Source organism: Podarcis vaucheri (genome assembly GCF_965113315.1).
Source record: "Podarcis vaucheri genome assembly, chromosome: 1".
Lineage (NCBI taxonomy): Eukaryota > Metazoa > Chordata > Lepidosauria > Squamata > Lacertidae > Podarcis > Podarcis vaucheri.
The window spans coordinates 105,180,787-105,201,488 of NC_138759.1; the positions used below are offsets into that span (position 1 = coordinate 105,180,787).

A 20,702-nucleotide genomic window follows, 5' to 3' on the forward strand; every position below is an offset into this window, starting at 1 on the left:
ATGTGTATTTGCCTGTACATATGCACATCAACATACCGGTACTAGTATTAAATTATTGTCAGAATTTGTATACATCATAGCTTTGTGTGGTGTCTTTAAATTAAATGCCAATTATGTTTGAAAGTCTTATTGCACATGTGCAGGGATGGTGTTCACCAACTATGCATGCGCAATAAATCCACTTTAACGTTCATGTTGTTGGTGCAAATGTCTGTTTGTTAATAAAGAACAAAAGCTGAGGGGAAATGTGGCTACATTCTTTGATCAATGTAGGCTTTTATTTTGCATTACATATGGACTTACAGTGGTTCTCATTTCAGTCTTGTGTACACAGCCTTCTTTTCTTAATACCAAGTACTGTAAGTTTACTGGATGCAGTGAGGACCTCTTGAGAGTAGGTAAGCTTTTGAGCTATGAGCTGCACGTCCCAAATCCAAGCTCTCCTCAAACTTTTACTACTGTTTTGCCAGCAAAGAGCTATTGAATATGGAGAAATCAAGCTAGTTTACAGAGCTTTAACTGAAAAGTGAACTCTTGAAATGCGCTATATATACATCTTTTTACTGTCATATCTCTTTGGTAAGCGCTTCTTGACTATGAGCTGTTGCTGTATTATATTACGTACTCTATATATTTTATTATAATTTTTTTTAAAAGAACATTCCACGAGCATCTTTCAATGCTCAAAGGACAGTATATTTTCCATATATAAGACTAGGTTTTTTTAAACCAAAAAATTAGGTTTAAAATTGGGGCTCGTCTTATACACAGGTAGTGCTGAGGGGTGTTTTCTTAATTTGGAGTTTCCGAAAATAGGGGGCACCTTATACATGGGACCGTCATACACGGAAGAATAAGCTACTTCACATGCATTATCTTGGGAGTCCACACAACCACCCAGTGAGGTAGACAAATAACCTGCATTAAGATTGGTATGTGTCGGTGCTGACAGCACCTTACTTAAGTTTACTTGGTGAATAAAAGACCATAGATAATTCTCATTATCTAGTCTCTTATCCCTGATGCTAAACTAAGTCTCGGGTTGTTTGGAAGGCGACTAGAATTGAAAGCGGGGGTTCTCAATCTTGGCAGAGGGGCAAAGTGTCACCTCAGCTGAAATGCTGTTTTCTACTCTGCTACTACCAATGATACAGAAAACAAAACGGAAAAAAGCATATTCTTCACCTCTTATTCCAGTCACCTAGCCAGCTTCACACATTACGCAGAAATCTAGACCCAGGTTTGCCCCGGGTTCAGCGTTCAACAGGGACCTTCCGAGCGCCCATTGCTCCCCCCCCACCGCCCTCATACACGTGCCGGTCCCCGTTCGTATTGTGCTCTCGAACCCGTGTGAAAGAGGTATGTGTGAAGCCGCCAATTCCTTTATAAATAGAGGGTTTAACTGGAGAAGGCATTTATGCATTTTGGGGGGGGGGGCGGTGGAAGTTTGCTGGTGGGAAGGAAAGGTCCCGACGGCGCTCTTGGAGCTCTCCCCTCAGCAGCGCCTCGGCCACTTTATCGCCTTCGGCAGCGGCGTTCGGTGAGGCGAAGGAACGGCGAGCGAGTGGGGGCGGGAAGCAGAGCGAGAGCGAGGCGGCGGCGGCGGCGGCAGGGTCTCGTATCCCTCAGCCCGCTCTGCGGGTTACCCGGCTGGGGCTGCGCGCGCAGCCTTCCTCCCCCCTCCTCTCGCTCTCCCCGCTTCTCTTTCTCTTCCCCCCTCCCACCCCTCCTCGCTCCGCTCGCGCGCTCGCACTTCTCCTCTCTCCCCACCCCTCCCTCTCCCCGCGCTCTCGCGTTGGCTGCCGGGATCGCTGGCCGCTTTGGTTAATGTCCGCCATGTTTGCCATGGCGCAGGGAGCGGATCGAGCGAGCCCGGCGCGGACCTAGGGCTGCGGGCGGCTCTTCGGCGGAGCTGTTCCGGGGCGGCAGGGCTCTCCATGGTGTGTCGGGCCGGGTCCGGGAGCGGCTGGGAGGCGGCGGCGGCGAGGCCGTAGTGAGGGGGTCCCCCCTCACACACACTCCCCCCCCCCCAGCCCGGCCCCGGGGTGTTATTGTGAGGGGGAGACAATGAGCAAACTCTCCTTCCGAGCTCGGGCGCTAGACGCCGCCAAACCGCTGCCCATCTACCGCGGCAAGGATATGCCCGACCTCAATGACTGCGTCTCCATCAACCGCGCCGTGCCGCAGATGCCGACTGGCATGGAGAAGGAGGAGGAATCGGTAAGGGAGTCGCGCAAGTGGGGGGGGGCACCATTGTTTATCAGACATCTCCACCCCCCCTCCCCTCACGGGAAATAGGCCATTGGCATTCACCAAGCGCCGCTACGCACGCTCGCCGCCGCAGCGGCGCACGCTCCCTATGGGGTCCTGCGTAAACAGCGCAGCGTAAACTCTCCTCCGGCGCCGTAAGCGGGGCCTTGCTCCGCCATCTTCTTTGCGTCCCCAGGACTCGCGAAGTGTTTTGATTAAGGAGGGGCGGGGAGAGTGAGAGGGGAAGGCTCTTACGCTGGCGGAAGGGAAGGGAAGCGCAAAAGGCGTCCTTGAATGGGAGAGTGTGCGCGCCGGCCGTTTTTGTCGGAGCTTGTCTTCTGCTGCTGCTGTTTGGTCTTCAGTTTATGTGCATTAGGCGGGCTTGGGCTTAAAACGGCAGCCGCTCCTAGAGTTTCCCATATCCTCCTTTGCTTTTGACAGAGTGTCTTTATTCCAGGACATCAGACCTTCCTTATAGCTCATGTTGTTTCGTACACATTCGCAGCTGGCTGCTCTCGTAGCAGTACAGCGAGTGATGGCAGCGCTGTATCTGGCTGGGTAAATAGCAGAGATGTACGTTGGGGGGAAGGAAGCAGGGTCCTGCTTCCGTTTGAGTTTAATGAAATAGTGATGTGCTTAGCTCGCAGGGAATGGACCATATCCCAAGACTCGGAAGCTGTCATATTATTTTGACAGCCCGCACTTCTGCATCCAAGTGGGGCTTAACGCTGCCAGTTTGCTTTGGCTAACCTGTGAGCCGTGCAGAACAAAAATACGGGATTTTTATGGTTTACGTTAATCTGTGTGATCCAGCACTGTTCCGTTATATTTTGATTTGTTTCTGTTGCCAAAACAACACTGACAGCACAATCCAGTACATGTATATACTCAGAAGCAACTACCACTGAGTTCAATGGGGCTTACTGCTAAATAAATGTGTATAGAATTGTAATTGAGACTTAATGATTCACAACAGAAGTGTCTGCAAGTGACCACTAATGTTGGAAATGATGACAGTTGTTTGTGGTGGTTGAATGTATGTAATGGGCTGCAGGTGTGAAATACCAGCTTTCTGTTAGTTCACATCTCTATTAGGTTGTGATAGTTTGATTTAATTCATTGTTATGATTTCAAGTAAATGTTAAAGTTGCTTCTGGACTATAGGTATAATCCTTTGCTGTATGCTATAGATAAGACACCTGCTGTCTGTATTATTTGTGCTTCTTTAGCAAACCTGATGAATTAGTTTTCTTAAAAGCTGGAATTGCATATTGTTCTGTGTACAAGCTGCCCCTCTAAAGTGGCTGTGCTTGCATGCAGAGCTGATAGTAAATGTATCCTCAGAAATTTCTTCAATGAAACGATTTCTCCGCCTCATTGCCAGCCCACTGTGTGTTGGATTGGTTGTGACTGTTAGAAGAAGGTTGCACACTTTGTGATTGGCTTCCTTGTTTGACAGTTAAAACAGAGAGGCATCTTTGTAATCATTGGTAACTCATGATTATGACCTCATTGTATTTTTTTGGATTATAATTTATAATATATTGACTATTGTTAATACTTCAACTGTCTTAACCCTTTCAGGAAGTGAATTAATGCAAATGTGTACTTTTAAAGCAAACTATAATGTAGTTTATATTTACTAATTTAACTGCTTTTTCCAGTAGCTGTTTAGTTTAAAAGAGATCAGATTTATATTGTTACAGGCAACTTACACTTTGTGGAAAGTGGAATTAATATTCTTTTTAAAATCTGGATATTAAATTTTGCAAATTTTGTGTATAATTTTAATAAAAACATTTTAAATTATTCCAACATATACAACCTTTATTACTGGTTTTTTTGAAAAGCAGTCATAATTTACAGTTAAATATGAAATATGCCTCTTGAAAACAAAATTTGCTAGTCTCTTTCGGACATTCTCACAGATAGGTTAGGTTGAAGCCTTGCTGTACAGTCATGTGCATGTTTAGCCAGAACTAGGTCCCACCGTGTCTAGTGAGTCTTACTTCCTAGTACGGCTCTATGACTGAGAGTGTCTTTTGCGCAGATATCTGACCCACTTAGACTGCCACTTAAAAGATATATATCTCCTTTCAGCCACATTTGTGAGGAAGGCAACTAATAAATATAAATAATATTAATGTTCTAAAGCAATCCTATGCACACTTACTTGGATTTAACATTGAAAGCAATGGGCCTTATTTGAGTAGACATTTATAGGATTGCATAGTTAGTAAGCTTCAAGCCCAATGCTAGCCATGCTTACTAAAAAATCACATTGATATCAGTGGGATGAACTTTGAAACAAATATTTAATTTAATTTATACATTTACCTGTTCTTCTGATGAACTCCACAAAGAGGTTTACATACATCAGGAATTCCCTAACTGTCCTGCGGACCACCCAGTCACTTGTGAGCCTCATTCATGTGGTCCACAGCTTGTCTGGATTTGTGGCTAAAGACAAGAGATGGCATATTCATTGCATTAAATAGTCATCCTGATTTTTAATTGTCTTTTATTTAGCATTGTAGTTATTGTTATAAAATATATAAGAAGCAATAAAGACACAAATAAAAATCATAAAGCATCTTGGACAGTGCATCATTAAAAATCATTAAATAGTCCACTAAGACCTTTCAGTTTTCAAATGATCCATGAGGGGGAAAAGTTTGGGAACCACTGACATAATTAAACCCTTAGTTTATCTTGATACTCTTTTGTGAGGGTTCCTCTATACATGGCTGCCATTTCTGATCTGGTATCCTATGCCATTCTCAATACTTCCCCATGAAATTGTTGTCAGGAAAACCTTGCACTGGTTGACAGTTTTTCAGTGGGACCTCTCCCATTGAGCTGCTGTGCCGGGCTGCAGATGCAAGTCTGGTACTGGGTTCTGTCTCCGTAGAGAGGAAGTGGCTCAAACTAAAGAAAGGGCTGCTTGGACAAGATGGGAACCAACCATTCTTAGCCTAGACCAGGCATAGGCAAACTCTGCCCTCCAGATCTTTTTGGGACTACAACTCCCATCATCCCTGACCATTGGTCCTGTTCGCTAGGGATGGTGGGAGTTGTAGTCCCAAAACATCTGGAGGGCCAAGTTTGCCTATGCCTGGCCCAGACCAAGCTTAGTTATTAAAGATGCACCAGGTCCAGTGTACATTCCCTCCTATGGAGTGGCCACCAAAAAAGCCTGACCCTGGACTTCTCTTTCTTTGGAACGCAGATATTTTTGGCTCAAGGTGCTGCCTCTTCCTCTTTGACAAAAGGGGTTTGAGGATACAGTATCCATCCTTAAAATGGTATCCTTGCCATTTCTATAGCCCTATTGAACATGCAAGAGGTAAAAGTGGAGAGGGACTGGAGTGCACGTGCAAGTCCTGCTGCAGTGCCCCTGCATGGCAGGCTCTTCAGACGATCATACTGAAGTTCAGCATAAACATCTGAAGGAAGTTCTATGTGTGTTTGGTTGAATAAGGCAGGATTTCCAATTTTGGGGAAGCTTCTAGCCATGTTCAAATGAACATGCTTAGATTTTTTCTTCCAGACTGTCTTGCTTGATGTTGATGCTGGGGTGATGATTATGTGTGTTTGCCTATCTGCTACCCATGTTAGAATAGGACTTCTAACTAAGCCTTATTCAACCTTGTCTTCCCAGATGTTGTTTGACTCCAATTTGGAACACCCGTAGCCTGCGTAGCCAACGGTCAAGGAGGGTGGGATTTGTAGTCCAACAGGATCTGGAGACTCAAGAAGGCTGTTCTAACTTTAAATAAATTGAATTTCACTTCATTCACATCCTCTTGGTTGCTCTCTATTTCTGTTTGAGAAAAGCATAAAGACTACTATGGCAGATTACAAGTGGGTCTCTCTGTTGTAATAGGGTGGATATATACATGCGGTGAGGCATTATAAAGTAACCTCAGTTTTATTTCTTTCATGCAGTTGTACGTGGAAAACATTTCAGTCACATTTCAGTCAGTTTTGCTTATAATTGCCATTGATGATGATAAGTACAGTGCTTCTGTAAATGGGCCAGAGGTCTTAAAATAGTGTGGGAGTGGGTTGACAGAGTTTATGACTAGACTGGGTATACTCTTGTTGTTCGTTAAAGTGGGGGATGACTTCTGCAGCAAGGTAACCCAAATTACATTGTTTGAACCAATTCTGCAACTGGCTTGGCTGGATCAGGGTACTGATTAATCTTATTAAATTGTGGACCTCTAATAAAGAGGTGCTTTATCTCTCTTCTCCCCCTGCCTGGTGTAAATAACTATTTTATTTTTCAGTTAGTACTTGCATAGCCTTTTTAGGGATCAGTTCTGCTGGTGCAGAATCACAGAAACATGAAGTGGAATAGATGTAACTTTGTAGTGTTGTTTGTGATTGTAAGGTATAATTGGAACATGACAATAGTGCCACTTGAGTAGCTACAATAATTAGATGCAGTTCCACTCAAATAAAATTAGTACATCATCTTCTCTGCTCTAGGTGGTCACTGGTGGAGGGCTGGACTGTGAGGCCCTAGAATTTAGCCCTATGGTCCAGCCTTTAGCTGCGCTACTGTGGTTATAAAGGCAGCATTAATTTTGATGATATTAATGCATACATGTTTTAAAATCTAATTTATGCATAAAGTATGAGAGACTGTTGTGTATTAAATAATAGATTAAAAAAGATTTTACTAAACTTTGTTTTTAGGTTTTTTTTTAAAACTACTAGCACATTTCACGTACACATATGATCATTACCATTCTTAGCAGTTCTGCAGCTATCAGAATGAAAAACTTCTTTAAAAATGTTAGGAGGTGGTATTCTGTACTTAGTAACAGTGCAGTTCTAGCCATGTCCACTCAGAAGTAAGTGCTGTTGAATTTGGTGGGCTACTCCCAGATAAGTTTGCAGCCTAAAGCTGGTGGGGACCCTGGGGCCCTCCAGCTGCTGCTGGACTAACAATCCCATCATCTCGCTAATTGTCCATGCAGGCTGAGTTGATGAGAGTTGTAGTCCAGCAACATTTGTAGGGTCTAAGGTTCCCCAACCCTGCCTAAAGCCTTAGAACACAAGCCTTTTCATGGTATTTACCAGCAGCATGGCAGAATCCTAAATCATTAACATACAATGAAAATTTACAGGAATGTACTTGCAGCTTGGTAGTTTTGCAGTGAACTCAACAAGAACTCACAGCCTAAACCAGGGGTCAGAAAACTTTTTCAGCAGGAGGGCGGTCCACTGTCCCTCAGACCTTGTGGGGGGCCAGACTATATTTTTTGGGGGAAATGAACGAATTCCTATGCCCCACAAATAACCCAGAGATGCATTTTAAATAAAAGGACACATTCTACTCCTGTAAAAACACACTGATCCCCAGACTTTCCGCGGGCCAGATTTAGAAGGCGATTGGGCCGGATCCGGCCCCCAGGCCTTAGTTTGCCTATTTGCCTACCCATGGCCTAAACCTATACAGTGGTACCTCGGGTTAAGTACTTAATTCGTTCCGGAGGTCCGTTCTTAACCTGAAACTGTTCTTAACCTGAAGCACCACTTTAGTGAATGGGGCCTTGCGCTGCCATCGCATCGCTGGAACACAATTTCTGTTCCCATCCTGAAGCAAAGTTCTTAACCTGAGGTACTATTTCTGGGTTAGCAGAGTCTGTAACCTGAGGCATATGTAACCTGAAGCGTATGTAACCCGAGGTACCACTGTATTCTATTGTCTTTGCTAACGCAAACTGAAGATAGCTGTGTAAGTTTCTTAAGCTAATAAATAATGGAGTTTACACACTTTGAAATCAAGTTTTAGTTCAGTTTGAGCTACACAAAATGCTGTGTTCAGATATTCTGAAAAGGTTTTTGGAGTGTGAACACAGCCCAAAGACAGGAAGTATCAACACACCTGTCATAAATGCACTTCTTTCCAGTAGAGAGCCACATGAACGTTTCCATCCATTTGTTTGCCTCCCTTGTTGGGACAATTGTTGATGGGAAATGGTGCCTCTTACTATGGCCATATTGAGATGTTGTTTCCTCCCCAGGGTTTGCATTCCACTTGGAGGGTTTTAGAGTGTGTGAAACAGCCCAAGTGACTTCAGCTTTCTAGAACTTGATTTAGCCTTTAGTCTTTTGATTTAGCCTAATGGGAATGCAACAACAGTGACTGAATTTAATCAGTTCAGCGGATTACGTAAAATATTTTCCTCTTTAGTTTGAGCAAAGGAAAGAGACAACACTTGACACAGATACACTTAAAGCAAAAGTAAGTGCATCTTGGAGTAGCATAGAATTGTAGAGTTGAAACTTTGAGGGGACCCCCAAGGGTAATCTAGTCCAACCCCCTGCAATGCAGGAATCTGAACACTCCGTCCCCACCCAGTTTGAAACCATACCGGACCTTGCTTGGCTTTGTAACTGTGATAGTTTCAGCCCAGTCCTGTGCGTGTTTCCTCATAATTAAGTCCCAGTGTATTTAATGGGATATATTGTCCAATAGATTTGCAGATGATTGCAGCGGCGACCATGGAGCTATCAAGAAGAAGGATGACTTTTGATTTACTAACAATGCAATTCTAGATATGTCTGCTCAGAAGTAATCCCCACTGAGTTCAGTGGAAGGTGAGTGAGCATAGGATTGCATTGTTAATGTTGATGAGGATCTGCTGTGAGATCTAAGCATTGCCAAACCATTTGGATACTGTGGCCATAGTAGTATCATATTTAACTTCAGTGCAAATTGAGAATTTTCCAGAAGACCTAATGCAGTCAGTCCTTTTAATCTTAAAGGGTAAATTTTCTTTTAAAAAAGTGGGGGTGGGAAGCACAAACTCGGGCATATGAAGGGTAATTGATGGTAAAGTAAACCATTATTGAGCAATTCGAATGCCTTGATTCTGTAAAAAGAAATATATACATATAAGCTACCTTGCACACGTGGAAATGCACCTGGATGTACATGCTCATCCAAGCTCTGTTTAACTGTCTAGATAAGAAGTGTGTTGTGAATGAGGATGCAAAGTCATAGCCATCAGTTATTACATGTTACTAGTTGCTTATGACTGCAGCCAAACTCTGTGATCCTAGTATTCTTACTGTTATCTTATGGTATTGATATTAATATGAAATAAACAAAAATATTTTTTTAATAGTCTGAAACAGGAAATCAGTCACACAGTCAATGGGACTATTAGATAGCTATGGGGGGAAAGGAGCATTGAAAGACGACAGGGAGACTCTATAGAAGCTAAATGAACTATTTACACCAATTTTCATTGTAGAAGAGTTGATAGTTTTGAGGAAATGATTTTGAAGACTCAAGTGGAGCGACACAAGATTTTGAGACAAAAACAGTTGGGAACCTTTGGCCCTACATGAACCACATTTCCTATCATGCTTGCCCGTGTAAACTGATAGTACTGCAAAGGACAGAAATGTTATGTTATGTTATGCAATGCAATGCAATGCTATGTTAGATGACACAGAATTATTCTTTTTTTTTCTGCAACAGAAAATATTGCTTCAGTAGATTTTAAATACCGTATTTTTTGCACCATAACACTCACTTTTTTCCTCCTAAAAAGTAAGGGGAAATGTCTGTGCATGTTATGGAGGGAATGCCTACGGGTGGCATGCCTATGGATTTTCCTCCTCTAAAAACTACGTGTGTGTTATGGTCGGGTACGTGTTATAGAGCGAAAAATACGGTAATTTTTAGATAGTGTCAGTAGACGTGAAATTAGAATGATTTGGTAGATAAAGGCTAAATTTGGATTTAAATATATTTTGAAAAATTACAGATTTCCTAAGCAATTTTTATCAGTAACTGCTTAAAAAGGGAGTTGAATAAATCAACAGGTGGTTTGCATTAGAGGGAAGTTAACAATGGAGTTACCCAAGAATCTAAATTTGGAATAATTCTGGTTATTAATCAATGATCTGGAGTAGGGTGAAATAAATATAATTTATTGATTGCACAGAATTATTCAGGATGTGCAGGCTGTGGAGAACTCCCAAACGATCTTTTCAAATTGGTTGACTAGGAACCAACTAGAACATTAGATTCAATGTAACCTTGAGCACATTAAACAAATAAATAAACCAAAATAATGTCTCATAAACTGAGGATGTCAAAAGTGGCTGTAACTGTTGAGGAAAGAGATCTTGGAGTCACAGTAGAAAGCTTACTGAAAATGCTAAACCTTTGCCAGTGGTGGTACAAAGGACTGAGGAGCTTAGTATGCTTTCTGTATTTGAACATGCATCCTTCTGTAGACTGCGATTTCCAAATTTCTCTTATTTCAGATGGGCTTCTTATATTGAATTCTTTGCCCAAAGTGTCATTTCTGCTTTGGGGCTGGTTGTACTGTTGGTAGTAACTGGATCTTTGTTCCTAGAACAACTTCCTGAGCTGGGAAGTGTTTCCAAGTATATAAGCCATGGGTAGGCAAACTAAGGCCCGGGGGCTGAATGCGGCCCAATCGCCTTCTAAATCCGGCCCACGGACGGTCCGGGAATCAGCGTGTTTTTACATGAGTAGAATGTGTGCTTTTATTTAAAATGCATCTCTGGGTTGTTTGTGGGGCCTGACTGGTATTTTTACATGAATAGAATGTGTGCTTTTATTTAAAATGCACCTCTGGGTTATTTGTGGGGCACAGGAATTCGTTCATTTTTTTCTTCAAAATATAGTCCAGCCCACTACAAGGTTTGAGGGACAGTGGACCGGCCCCCTGCTGAAAAAGTTTGCTGACCCCTGATATAGGCATTTCAATCTGACCTCCCTTTACACCCCCCTCCCCTGTGTCCTGCCTTTTCCCTTCTCTACACCTTTGCTTTTTATTACATAAAAAGAAAAAGGAACAGAGGTGTTAATAAAGAAGTTTCCAAGCTTTGGCGATGAAAGGGGGGGGGGTCAGTGCTAAAAGGTTACAGTGGTACTTCTGGATGCGAACGGGATCCGTTCTGGAGCCCCGTTCACATACAAAAGCGAACGCAACCCGCGTCTGCGCGTGCATGGGGCGCAATTCGCCGCTTCTGCACATGCGCGAGCGGCGAAATTCGGAAGTAACGCGCTCTGTTACTACTGGGTCGCCGCAGCGCACAACCCAAAAATACTTATCCCGAAGTTACCATATTTTTTGCTCTATAAGACACACTTTCCCCCTCCTGAAAAGTAAGGGGAAAGGTGTGTGCGTCTTATGGAGCGAATGCAGGCTGTGCTGCTATCGCTGAAGCCAGAAGAGCAAGAGGGATCGGTGCACACCGATCCCTCTTGCTCTCCTGGCTTCAGCGATAGCCCCACAAAGCCTCTTGAGCACAGCTGGAGCGCTCCTGCCTCTTCGCTCAAGAGGCTTTGCGTTGCTTTCTTGTTTTCCTCCTCTAAAAACTAGGTGTGTCTTATGGTCGGGTGCGTCTTATAGAGTGAAAAATACGTTGCTTCAACCCGAGGTATGACTGTATTAGGGAAGGGACAGAAAATAAAACACCAATATCATTGTGACATTCTGTAAATCTAATGGTGCTGGATCCAGGCTTGCACTCAGTAGAGTTCTGCCTGTGCTGGAAGAAGAGGGTGGAGTAACCATTTTTACTCATTCCCCCACTCCATGTTCCCTAAAAAGCTCCTCTGGAGGATTGGGGGGCACTCTGTAACAGCATGAAAGGTGGTTTTGTTGTGAACAGTGCAGTCTTTCTCTACTGGTGTGATCTCTTTCTCTACCTGCTAGATCTCTGTTCCTCTTCTAGAGAAAATCTAGCTGTAGTCCACAGTGTGGTCACACTTTTAATATTTTGTACATTTATGCTTGATGTCTCCCCCACTTCCCCTCCCAGAAAAAAAAATATGCTGTATAACTGGAAAAGGTACAACAGGGGGAAGGTAAGATAAACGGGGGTTTGGTGCACCTCACCTGAAAGCTTTTGGTGCTTTTTACTTATAGTAAAATGACAGCCAATAAAGGGTATGACAAATATTTATAAGATTATTAACAGCCTGAAGAGAGTGGGTAGATTAATTGTACTTATTTCTCTCAATACAAATTACAGTCATACCTCACGTTACATTTTTTCAGGTTGCATCCTGTGGCGACCTGGAAGTACCGGAAAGGGTTACTTCCGGGTTTTGCCGCTTGTGCATGCACAGACACGCATGCATGCGCAGAAGCGATGAATTGCAACCCGCGCGTGCGCAGACGCGCCACTGCAAGTTGCGTTCCTTTCATGTTGCGAACCGGCCTCCAGAACGGATCCCATTCACAACCAGAGATATCACTGTATTGTGATCTTCCCGTGATATTGTCAGTCTGTTCAAAACAGACAAAAGCAGGTACAGTGGTACCTCGGGTTACAAACACCTCGGGTTATAGACACTTCGGGTTGCACACCCTGCTAACCCAGAAGTAGTACCTCAGGTTACAAACTTTGCTCCGGGATGAGAACAGAAATTGTGTGCCGGCGGCAGCGGGAGGCCCTGTTACCAAAAGCGTGCCTCAGGTTAAGAACGGACCTCCAGAACAAATTAAGTATGTAACCCGAGGTACCACTGTACTTCACACAAGGCACACTGAGAATAAAATGTAGAATCTTAGTTAGGTTTTATTTTTATTGGACAAAATCACAGAATACAGTAGTTCTATCCGTGGTTAATAGTCATGAAAGCAGAAATGGAGCTTCAGTGTTCAGGAACAGTATACAGCTGAAAATCAATAAGGAATAGTCTGCTTCTGAATATTTTGAGTAGAAACTGAATGCTGAATGTGTTGAGCCATACTTTCAATCACCATGGTAGTTTTTGTTGGGGTCATTTTTGGTAGACTGTATATGGTAAAGAGAGTTTCAAGGCAGAAAATGCAAAGATAAATAAATCCTTGACTCTGAGAGAACATTTTGCATAATGCAGTGGAAGGGTGGCGAGATAGACAGGTTGTATACAATGTAGCATTAAACAGCACTGTGCAGCATTAATCACCTTACGCCTTATCAGTGGGACTTTGTTCCGCTCTCTCCCTCCTCCATACCCCCTAAATTTGTAATTGCTTGCAAAGTGGGAGACCAAGAGTCCTCCACATGGGTCACATACAGTTTGTTCTTCTGTGGAGAGTTTCTTCTTGCTTCTGGTGAGCGGGCAAATGGCAGATTAAAGGTTATTATATTCACTTTTTTCACACAGCATCTCTGGTATAGAGGAAGATCCAGTTCAAAAAATATTGCTGGAAACTTTTCTCTCTTTAAGTAAGCATGGAATAAGCAAACTGTAGTTTTTGCAGCAGGAGACAGTCAGTTTATGCCCAGTATATTATTCCGAGTGAGGAGGTTGTATTGTTAAATATAATTCAATCCGCCTTTCCCCTACTTTTCTGTTTCTAAACCCCCCTCCCCTGCACCTCCAGTTGTATTGCTAAAGGTTTGCTTTGTTTTTACTGTCACACTTCCAGGATCAGACTCTTGCTTGTACAGTGGTACCTCAAGTTGTGAACGGGATCCGTTCCGGAGCCCCGTTCGCAACCTGAACGGAACGCAACCCATGTCTGCGCACATTCAAGTCGCGATTTGCCGCTTCTGTGCATGCGCATGACATCATTTTGTGTGTCTGCGCATGTGGGAGCAGCGAAATCCAGAAGTAATCCTTTCTGTTACTTCTGGGTCACCACGGGACGTAACCTGAAAATGCGCAACCTGAAGCAGACGTAACAAGAGATATGACTGTATAGATCTGGCTAGCTACAGAATAGCTCCTCTCATTTCTTAAGTTTTGACAGACCAAATGACAATGGTTATGATCCAAAGAACTACGGTAGTTTAGGTGAGGGTGAATTTGATTTAAATCAAATCAATTTAAATCACTAGTCAGTAAGACTTGATTTAAATCATTTTTTTAACAGAAAGACTCATTTTTGCTGGTATAATCTTAATATTTACAACCAGATGAAGGTTTCATTTTTGGAATAATAAATTTTCAGAGTAGTTTTTACAGTTATATCAAAAATTACTGATTTGGTTATACTATTAGAAATACATTGACAGATAATTATGAAATTATTGTGAGGTTTAATAAGTTAACTTTATATTTGGACAACTTTTCTGCTGTACTTTATTGGAAGGAGAAAAATAATCATTTCCTTAATAACAATTTAAACAATTTATTTAACTAAAACAGTAACATTATAGCATATGTATCCATGTTTGTTAACTGATGTGGTTAAACAATTTTTTTTTAAAAAACCCCACCTTAGACTGAGTTTTGGCACACATGAAAAACTTAAAACAAATCCTTATTTCCTGATGAATAGCCTTTGAACTATAATGTAACTTAAATAGAAAACTATATTTAGAAAGATTTCCCCTCCAAAAGCATTTTATTTTAAAAATCCAATTTAAATTTTTAAAAATCTGATTTTAAAAAAATCATTATTTTTTTATCTGCCCTGGTTTAGGTATGCTTTCTGCCCTTTGAACTGTTGCCCCCTATATATATCACACACTCCCTTCAAAATTTCTTTATACTCAAGAGAGGTTTACCAGGAAGTAAAGAGGGCCACTGTTCAAGCCCATTGGTATGTGGAACAGGTTGCACAGTTATTTGGATTTAGATTACTGTTTCCGTTAGAAACTACCTCACTTATGCCATTTCTACAATACAGTGGGTTTCAGATTCTGCACTTGTCCAGTACAGTTACTACCTGCCATTATATACATGAACAGGTTTCTTTTCTATTCAGTATAATAGAATTTCCTTTTAAAAAAAAACACTTGAAAATTTAGAGCAGTGGTTCTTCAAAACAGCTTGAGACACTTAACTCATTCCATTGTGTTTCTTGGTGACATGTGTTCCTGTGTTGAATTACCAATTTTGGGGATCAGCAGAGCAACTATTTCTCTGCAAGTTAAAAACAAAACAAAAACAACTTTTGTGAGATCACTGCACGCTAGTATTTAAATTATTAGTTGGATTCAATTGTCTTCTCAGACCACAAGCTACAAAAATGATAAGGGGCCTCATACAAACCAAAACATAGTTTTCCATCTTAATTTAGGAAGGTTTGCTTTGACAGTTTAAGAGTCCCCGTCCTAGTGAGTTCCGTAAGCAGTTATTATTTGAATACTACCTGTTACCTGGAAACTCAGCATACATTGAAGGGTGGTTAGGTGAAACATGGAGTTACCAAGCTGATAGTTCTTTTGTAACACATTTAAATTCCGGGGGGGACGGGGACCGACTACTCCTGTGGATTTAATTTGTGGAATATTTGTGAGAAAAAACATCTTTATTGCAACCAACTTCACAATGGTGCTTGTAACAAAGCACTATCTTTTACCTTACTTAATCACCTACAAGAATTTGGCATGTACGTTGTTTGAAATTTTATTATTATTATTTTTACTAAATTGTCTTTTATTGGAAATTGAAAAAGCAGGTTGCAGTTTGCCGCAGGGGAAGGGTTCAAGGGTGGAGAGTGTCAAATGGAATGCAGCAGTTACAGCCTCTGTCATGTGGGAAGACACCATTCCCATGGAAAGAATGGTGCCTCCTGCCCCAGAGTTCCTGTGCCCTATTCTACCGCCTCAGCCACTGCCTGCTTTCTGTAGTGCACCTCTAACTCAGTGGTAGGCAACCTAAGGCCTGTGGTCCAGATTCGGCCCAATCGCCTTCTCAATCTGGCCCATGGACGGTCTGGGAATCAGCATGTTTTTACATGAGTAGAATGTGTCCTTTTATTTAAAATGCATCTCTGGGTTATTTGTGGGGCCTTCCTGGTGTTTTTACATGAGTAGAATGTGTGCTTTTATTTCAAATGCATCTCTGGGTTATTTGTGGGGCATAGGAATTTGTTCTCTTTCCCCCCCAAAATATAGTCTGGCCCACCACATGGTCTGAGGGCTGGTGGACTGGCCCACGGCTGAAAAAGGTTGCTGACCCCTGCTCTAACTCCTGTTGAAAAGGACCAGAAGCTCCTTGCTGCGCACAACTAGCAACTGTGCCCTTTAACTTATTTATTAAAATATTTATATCCTACACATTCAGGCAGGATTAATAATATGAAATTGAAGTACTTACGTGTAAATTCTAATTCCCTGGCTATTCTTTTTTTATATATATAAAATTTTTATTGGTTTTACACGTTTAAGACAAACATACAAACATACAAAGACAAAAACACACACGTATAATCTCATATCCTTAATTTCTTAACCTCTATCCCTGACCTCCCCACCCCTCCCCTTCTTGTATCCCCATTCCAATAGCTAATTCAGCAAGTTCATTATTTCCACTTTAACCTTATCAATATTTTACTTAATTCGTCTTAATAGCTACATTTATCTTATATATCTAACTTAAACCATAATATAAATCCTTACACCCTTTCCTAAAGTCGACCCAAATTCCCTTCCACAAAATTCCCAATTTTTATATTGATTACATAACAAATAATTATACACCCTTTACATTCCAAAATTTTCTCCCTCCCCCTTTCACGGTTTCGATCCCCCAAAAAAGATAGCCTAGGCCAATCAGTCTCAGCCTGGATCTCTCACGTCCGAGGCCCTCAAATCTCCCACAGTCCCTCTCAACCGGTTTTGTTGATAGTCCTTTAAGTTGAACCTCATGTCTCGGAGAAGCTCTGTCCCAGTAAGGTCAATTTTTCTTCCAGCCAGCCCTCCTTTCTCCTTATGCAAGATTGTAATCCAAGGGTCTTCCAATATCCCCTTGGAAAAGTCTCTACAGTCTTCCTTCTCGATTTTGAGCCAAATTTTAATTGTCCAAATCTTATCTTCTTTATAATCCAATTTTGGAGGCCTCTGATTGTCCTTTTTCACCAACGACTTTTCAACTCCTCCTTCCCATTCCTCTGAAACAACACATTTCTCCTCTTGTTCAGCTGCAATATTATTTTGAATCCAATCCTTAGTGCCATCAGCGAGTTTGTTTACTGTAGCATTCAAGGTCTTAATATCTGTAGCCATAGCTTCACCCTGGTCTTGTAGCTTTCCCACGAGAAAGAACATTCTTTCCAACTCTGCCTGTATTTTTCCATGTGCAGCCATTGTAATGTCCAGAACCCCCTCTAGAGGGATTCTGGTTACTTAGTATTCTTTCTCCAGCAGTCAGTTTACTTTGTTTTGTTTTATTTCTTCTTACTTTCAGCGACTTAAAGTCAAATGTAACAAAATAACCAACAAAGATAGCCATAAGTTAATTTTCCTAACTTTGACAGCTCATTTGACAGCTGTCAAAGTCCTTATGTCTCCTCGGCCGACTCTCTCACAGATCGCTCCCGGATCCAGGGGAGGTTGCAGATCAAATTTCAAAAAACAGTTCTTATCCTTAGACAATGCACTTATATTATCAAATCGTGGAATTAATAACTTTTGTTTCGCAATGAAAGAAATGTTCTCTTGACCTTAGTTATCCAATTTCTTGCTTTAAATTGACTACAAGGCAGGGGGGGTGGACTTCCTTTTGACACTCCCCCCGGTCGTGCCGAAATTCAAAAAAGAAGATTTTAAGTGCAATTTCCGTAGTACTCACGGGTTGTTACTTTATGGCCCAAATTTCAAGGAAGAAAGTCAGCGCTCTCCAGCCATGGCTTGCGGCTTCACTCCGTAGAAGTAGCGGTTTACTCACAGCACCACGCCACACTCCGTCCCCCGCTCCGAAGCCTTTAAAAAGGCTTCTTCGCGGGTTTGGGGGGGTGCAAACAGTGCCCACTGAGTCACCAAGTCCACAGGCTTCTGCGCCTGTGGTTTTTAAGGGTCCCTGCATTGCCGCCACGGCAGGACCCGTCCTCTACAGAGCCGATTCCCTCCGGAGCTCGAAGGGAATCCGCCATTAGCTTTTCACGCCAACCCGGAAGTCCCTCTAATTCCCTGGCTATTCTTAACATTGACAGAGCTTTCCTATTAGGTTGTTTGATGAGGACCCTCACTGCTTTGTGTGCAGACACAGTTTCCACTACTTAGCTAGGACCTAAGAATCAGTTCTGTACCTCCTCCTTGAATTGTCTTTCTGGCCCTAGTTTGGTTGCAAGCCCATCACTATGGCTTGGAGGGCTCCATATAAAATCTTAGGTATTGGATGTTTTGCTGCTGTACTGAGCGTTAGAATTGGTTTGCTTCCTTCAGCCCATGCCTTCAGAATTTTCTGGGTAAGGTAACTGCTCACTGTTTGACCTGATTAGTGGATGCTTAAGGTGGGGTTTGGCTGCATGTTTTGTATGGTTTGCTAGTAAGAAGTGCTCAAGAAGAAGGTAGTTGGTGGAAGAGCACTTTCATGCCCCCTGCAAATAGGGCTGGGTGACATCTAGTTTTCAACATCATGAAAGATCACCATCTAAATATCATATCTTGTTATATCACAATATATATCTACAGCCTTGCTAGGCCTCCCTGAGGGGCAGAGGGTCCTGGCATACCTCCCTGCAATGACAGGGTGTGCAGTGCTTCCCCACAGCAGCAGAGGGTCTTGCCATGCCTCCCAGTGGTGTGGGAGGGTGCGCCGTGTTTCCCTGCAGTAGCAGAGGGCCTTTCCGTGCCTCCTTGCGGTGGCAGAGGGTCCCACCGTACCACCCCACAGCGGTGGAGGATTTGCTGTTCCACACAGCACAGCACCCCACAGCAGCGGAGGGCCTTGATGAGGCTCCCTTTGGCGGTGGAGGGCCTTAAAATGTAAGGAAGTAGTAGATTTAATAAAAATATTAAAGAAACTTCTATTTTTATATTTAATATATTTTCAACTAATTTATCAGTAGTTTAAGTGATTTACTAGTCAAGTTGCGTCTGCTTCCCCACTCAGAGGTCTAAGTGAAATCTGCATGCATAAGCCCCACTGAGTTCAACTAAGCTTACTTCTACTTTCCTGGGAATGAGCCCCATTGAATTCAGTAGGGCTTGCTTGTGAATAGACACACATTGGCTTTCATTGCTTTCTGAAAAACACCCTCCCCATCATTCTTACACAGTACCCAATCTCCCATTTCAGCATAAGGCAGCCAGCTCAATCTTCTCCCATCCCCTCCCCGAAAGCCCCCCCCCCAACCCTCATCCCACCAATCTCTCCCTTTTTATAGACGGGAGGGAGGACAAGCAAGCAAAAAGGTTGTTGCTGTTGTTTATTTATTTAGTCGTGTCCTACTCTTCATGACCCCATGGACCAGAGCATGCCAGGCACTCCTGTATTCCACTGTCTCCCACAGCTTGGCCAAACTCTTGTTTGTAGCTTCGAGAACACTGTCCAACCATCTTGTCCTCTGTCGTCCCCTTCTCCTTGTGCCCTCAATCTTTCCCAACATCAGGGTCTTTTCCATGGAGTCTTCTCTTCTCATGAGGTGGCCAAAGCATTGGAGCCTCAGCTTTAGAACCTGTCCTTCCAGTGAGCACTCAGGGCTGATTTCCTTAAGAGTGGATAGGTTTGATCTTCTTGCAGTCCATGGGACTCTCAAGAGTCTCCCCCAGCACCATAATGCAAAAGCATCCATTCTTCAGCAATCAGCCTTCTTTATGGTCCAGCTCTCACTTCCATACATCACTACTGGGAAAACCATAGCTTTAACTATACGGACCTTGGTTGGCAAGGTGATGTCTCTGCTTTTTAAGATGCTGTCTAGATTTGTCTCCTTTAAATTAAATTAAAGGAGATAGTCTCCTTTAAATTTAAAAAAACATCCTTTTTAATATGGAAGAAAGCTGTTTAGGGGGAACTAACAATATCAACACCAGCAGAAAATAAAAATACCCCCCCTTTTTTCCACTGGTGAGAGAAGTGCTTTCCAGTTCTTTGTTTACTTTGCCTCTTTGATTGTTTGTCTGGTCGTGGAGGGTTCCTCCTGGATTGTTAGCAAGCTCTGCATAATTAGCTGAGCTAAGTGGATAGATACCAGTAAAGCTGAAAGAGTTTGCTGGTTTGTGTGAGGGCTTATCTTCATTTCTTATCTGTGAGGGGGGAGAGAGCAAACAAAGCAGGAGACACTTGCCTGCAAATTATTTGCAAAGTATCATTCAGCTGAGCTACCCCCTTTTGTTCACTGGTATATTGGCTTGTTGAAACACTTACCGTGATGTTATTTCAATACTGGTATTCCAACGATATGGCGATTTATTGAACAGCCCTACCTGCAAACCTCCAAGCCTCCTTAAAAAAAACATTTCCTAAATGTTTGGATGCTGGGCTGTGATGGAGAGTTGAATTGTCCCAAACTGGACACAGTCAAGTTCTCCTTATATAAACCCCCTTCTGTGAGCACATATTGGGATCAAAGCATCTTAGGTTTTGTTGATGTTTTTCAGTTTAAAGCCTAAGCCTTGTTAGAGGTATCCTAAGGACCACAGAAGGGGACGCGGGTGGCGCTGTGGGTAAATCCTCAGCGCCTAGGGCTTGCCGATCGCATGGTCGGCGGTTCGAATCCCCGCGGCGGGGTGAGCTCCCGTCTTTTGGTCCCAGTTCCTGCCCACCTAGCAGTTTG

The 20,702-nt window shown here is 42.7% G+C and overlaps 1 protein-coding gene across 2 annotated transcripts in view; it reads left to right on the top strand.

Annotated features, from left to right (window-relative positions):
• The first annotated feature begins 1,841 nt into the window (after positions 1–1,841).
• The window catches only part of EPC2 (enhancer of polycomb homolog 2), a 51,627-nt gene continuing 32,766 nt past the window's right edge, over positions 1,842–20,702 (top strand). For both annotated transcript variants that reach the window (XM_082198097.1, XM_082198098.1), the window contains exon 1: positions 1,842–2,220. In XM_082198097.1, coding sequence (XP_082054223.1) covers positions 2,068–2,220 — 153 coding nt within the window. In that variant the 5' untranslated portion in view covers positions 1,842–2,067. The remainder of the gene's footprint in view (positions 2,221–20,702) is intronic.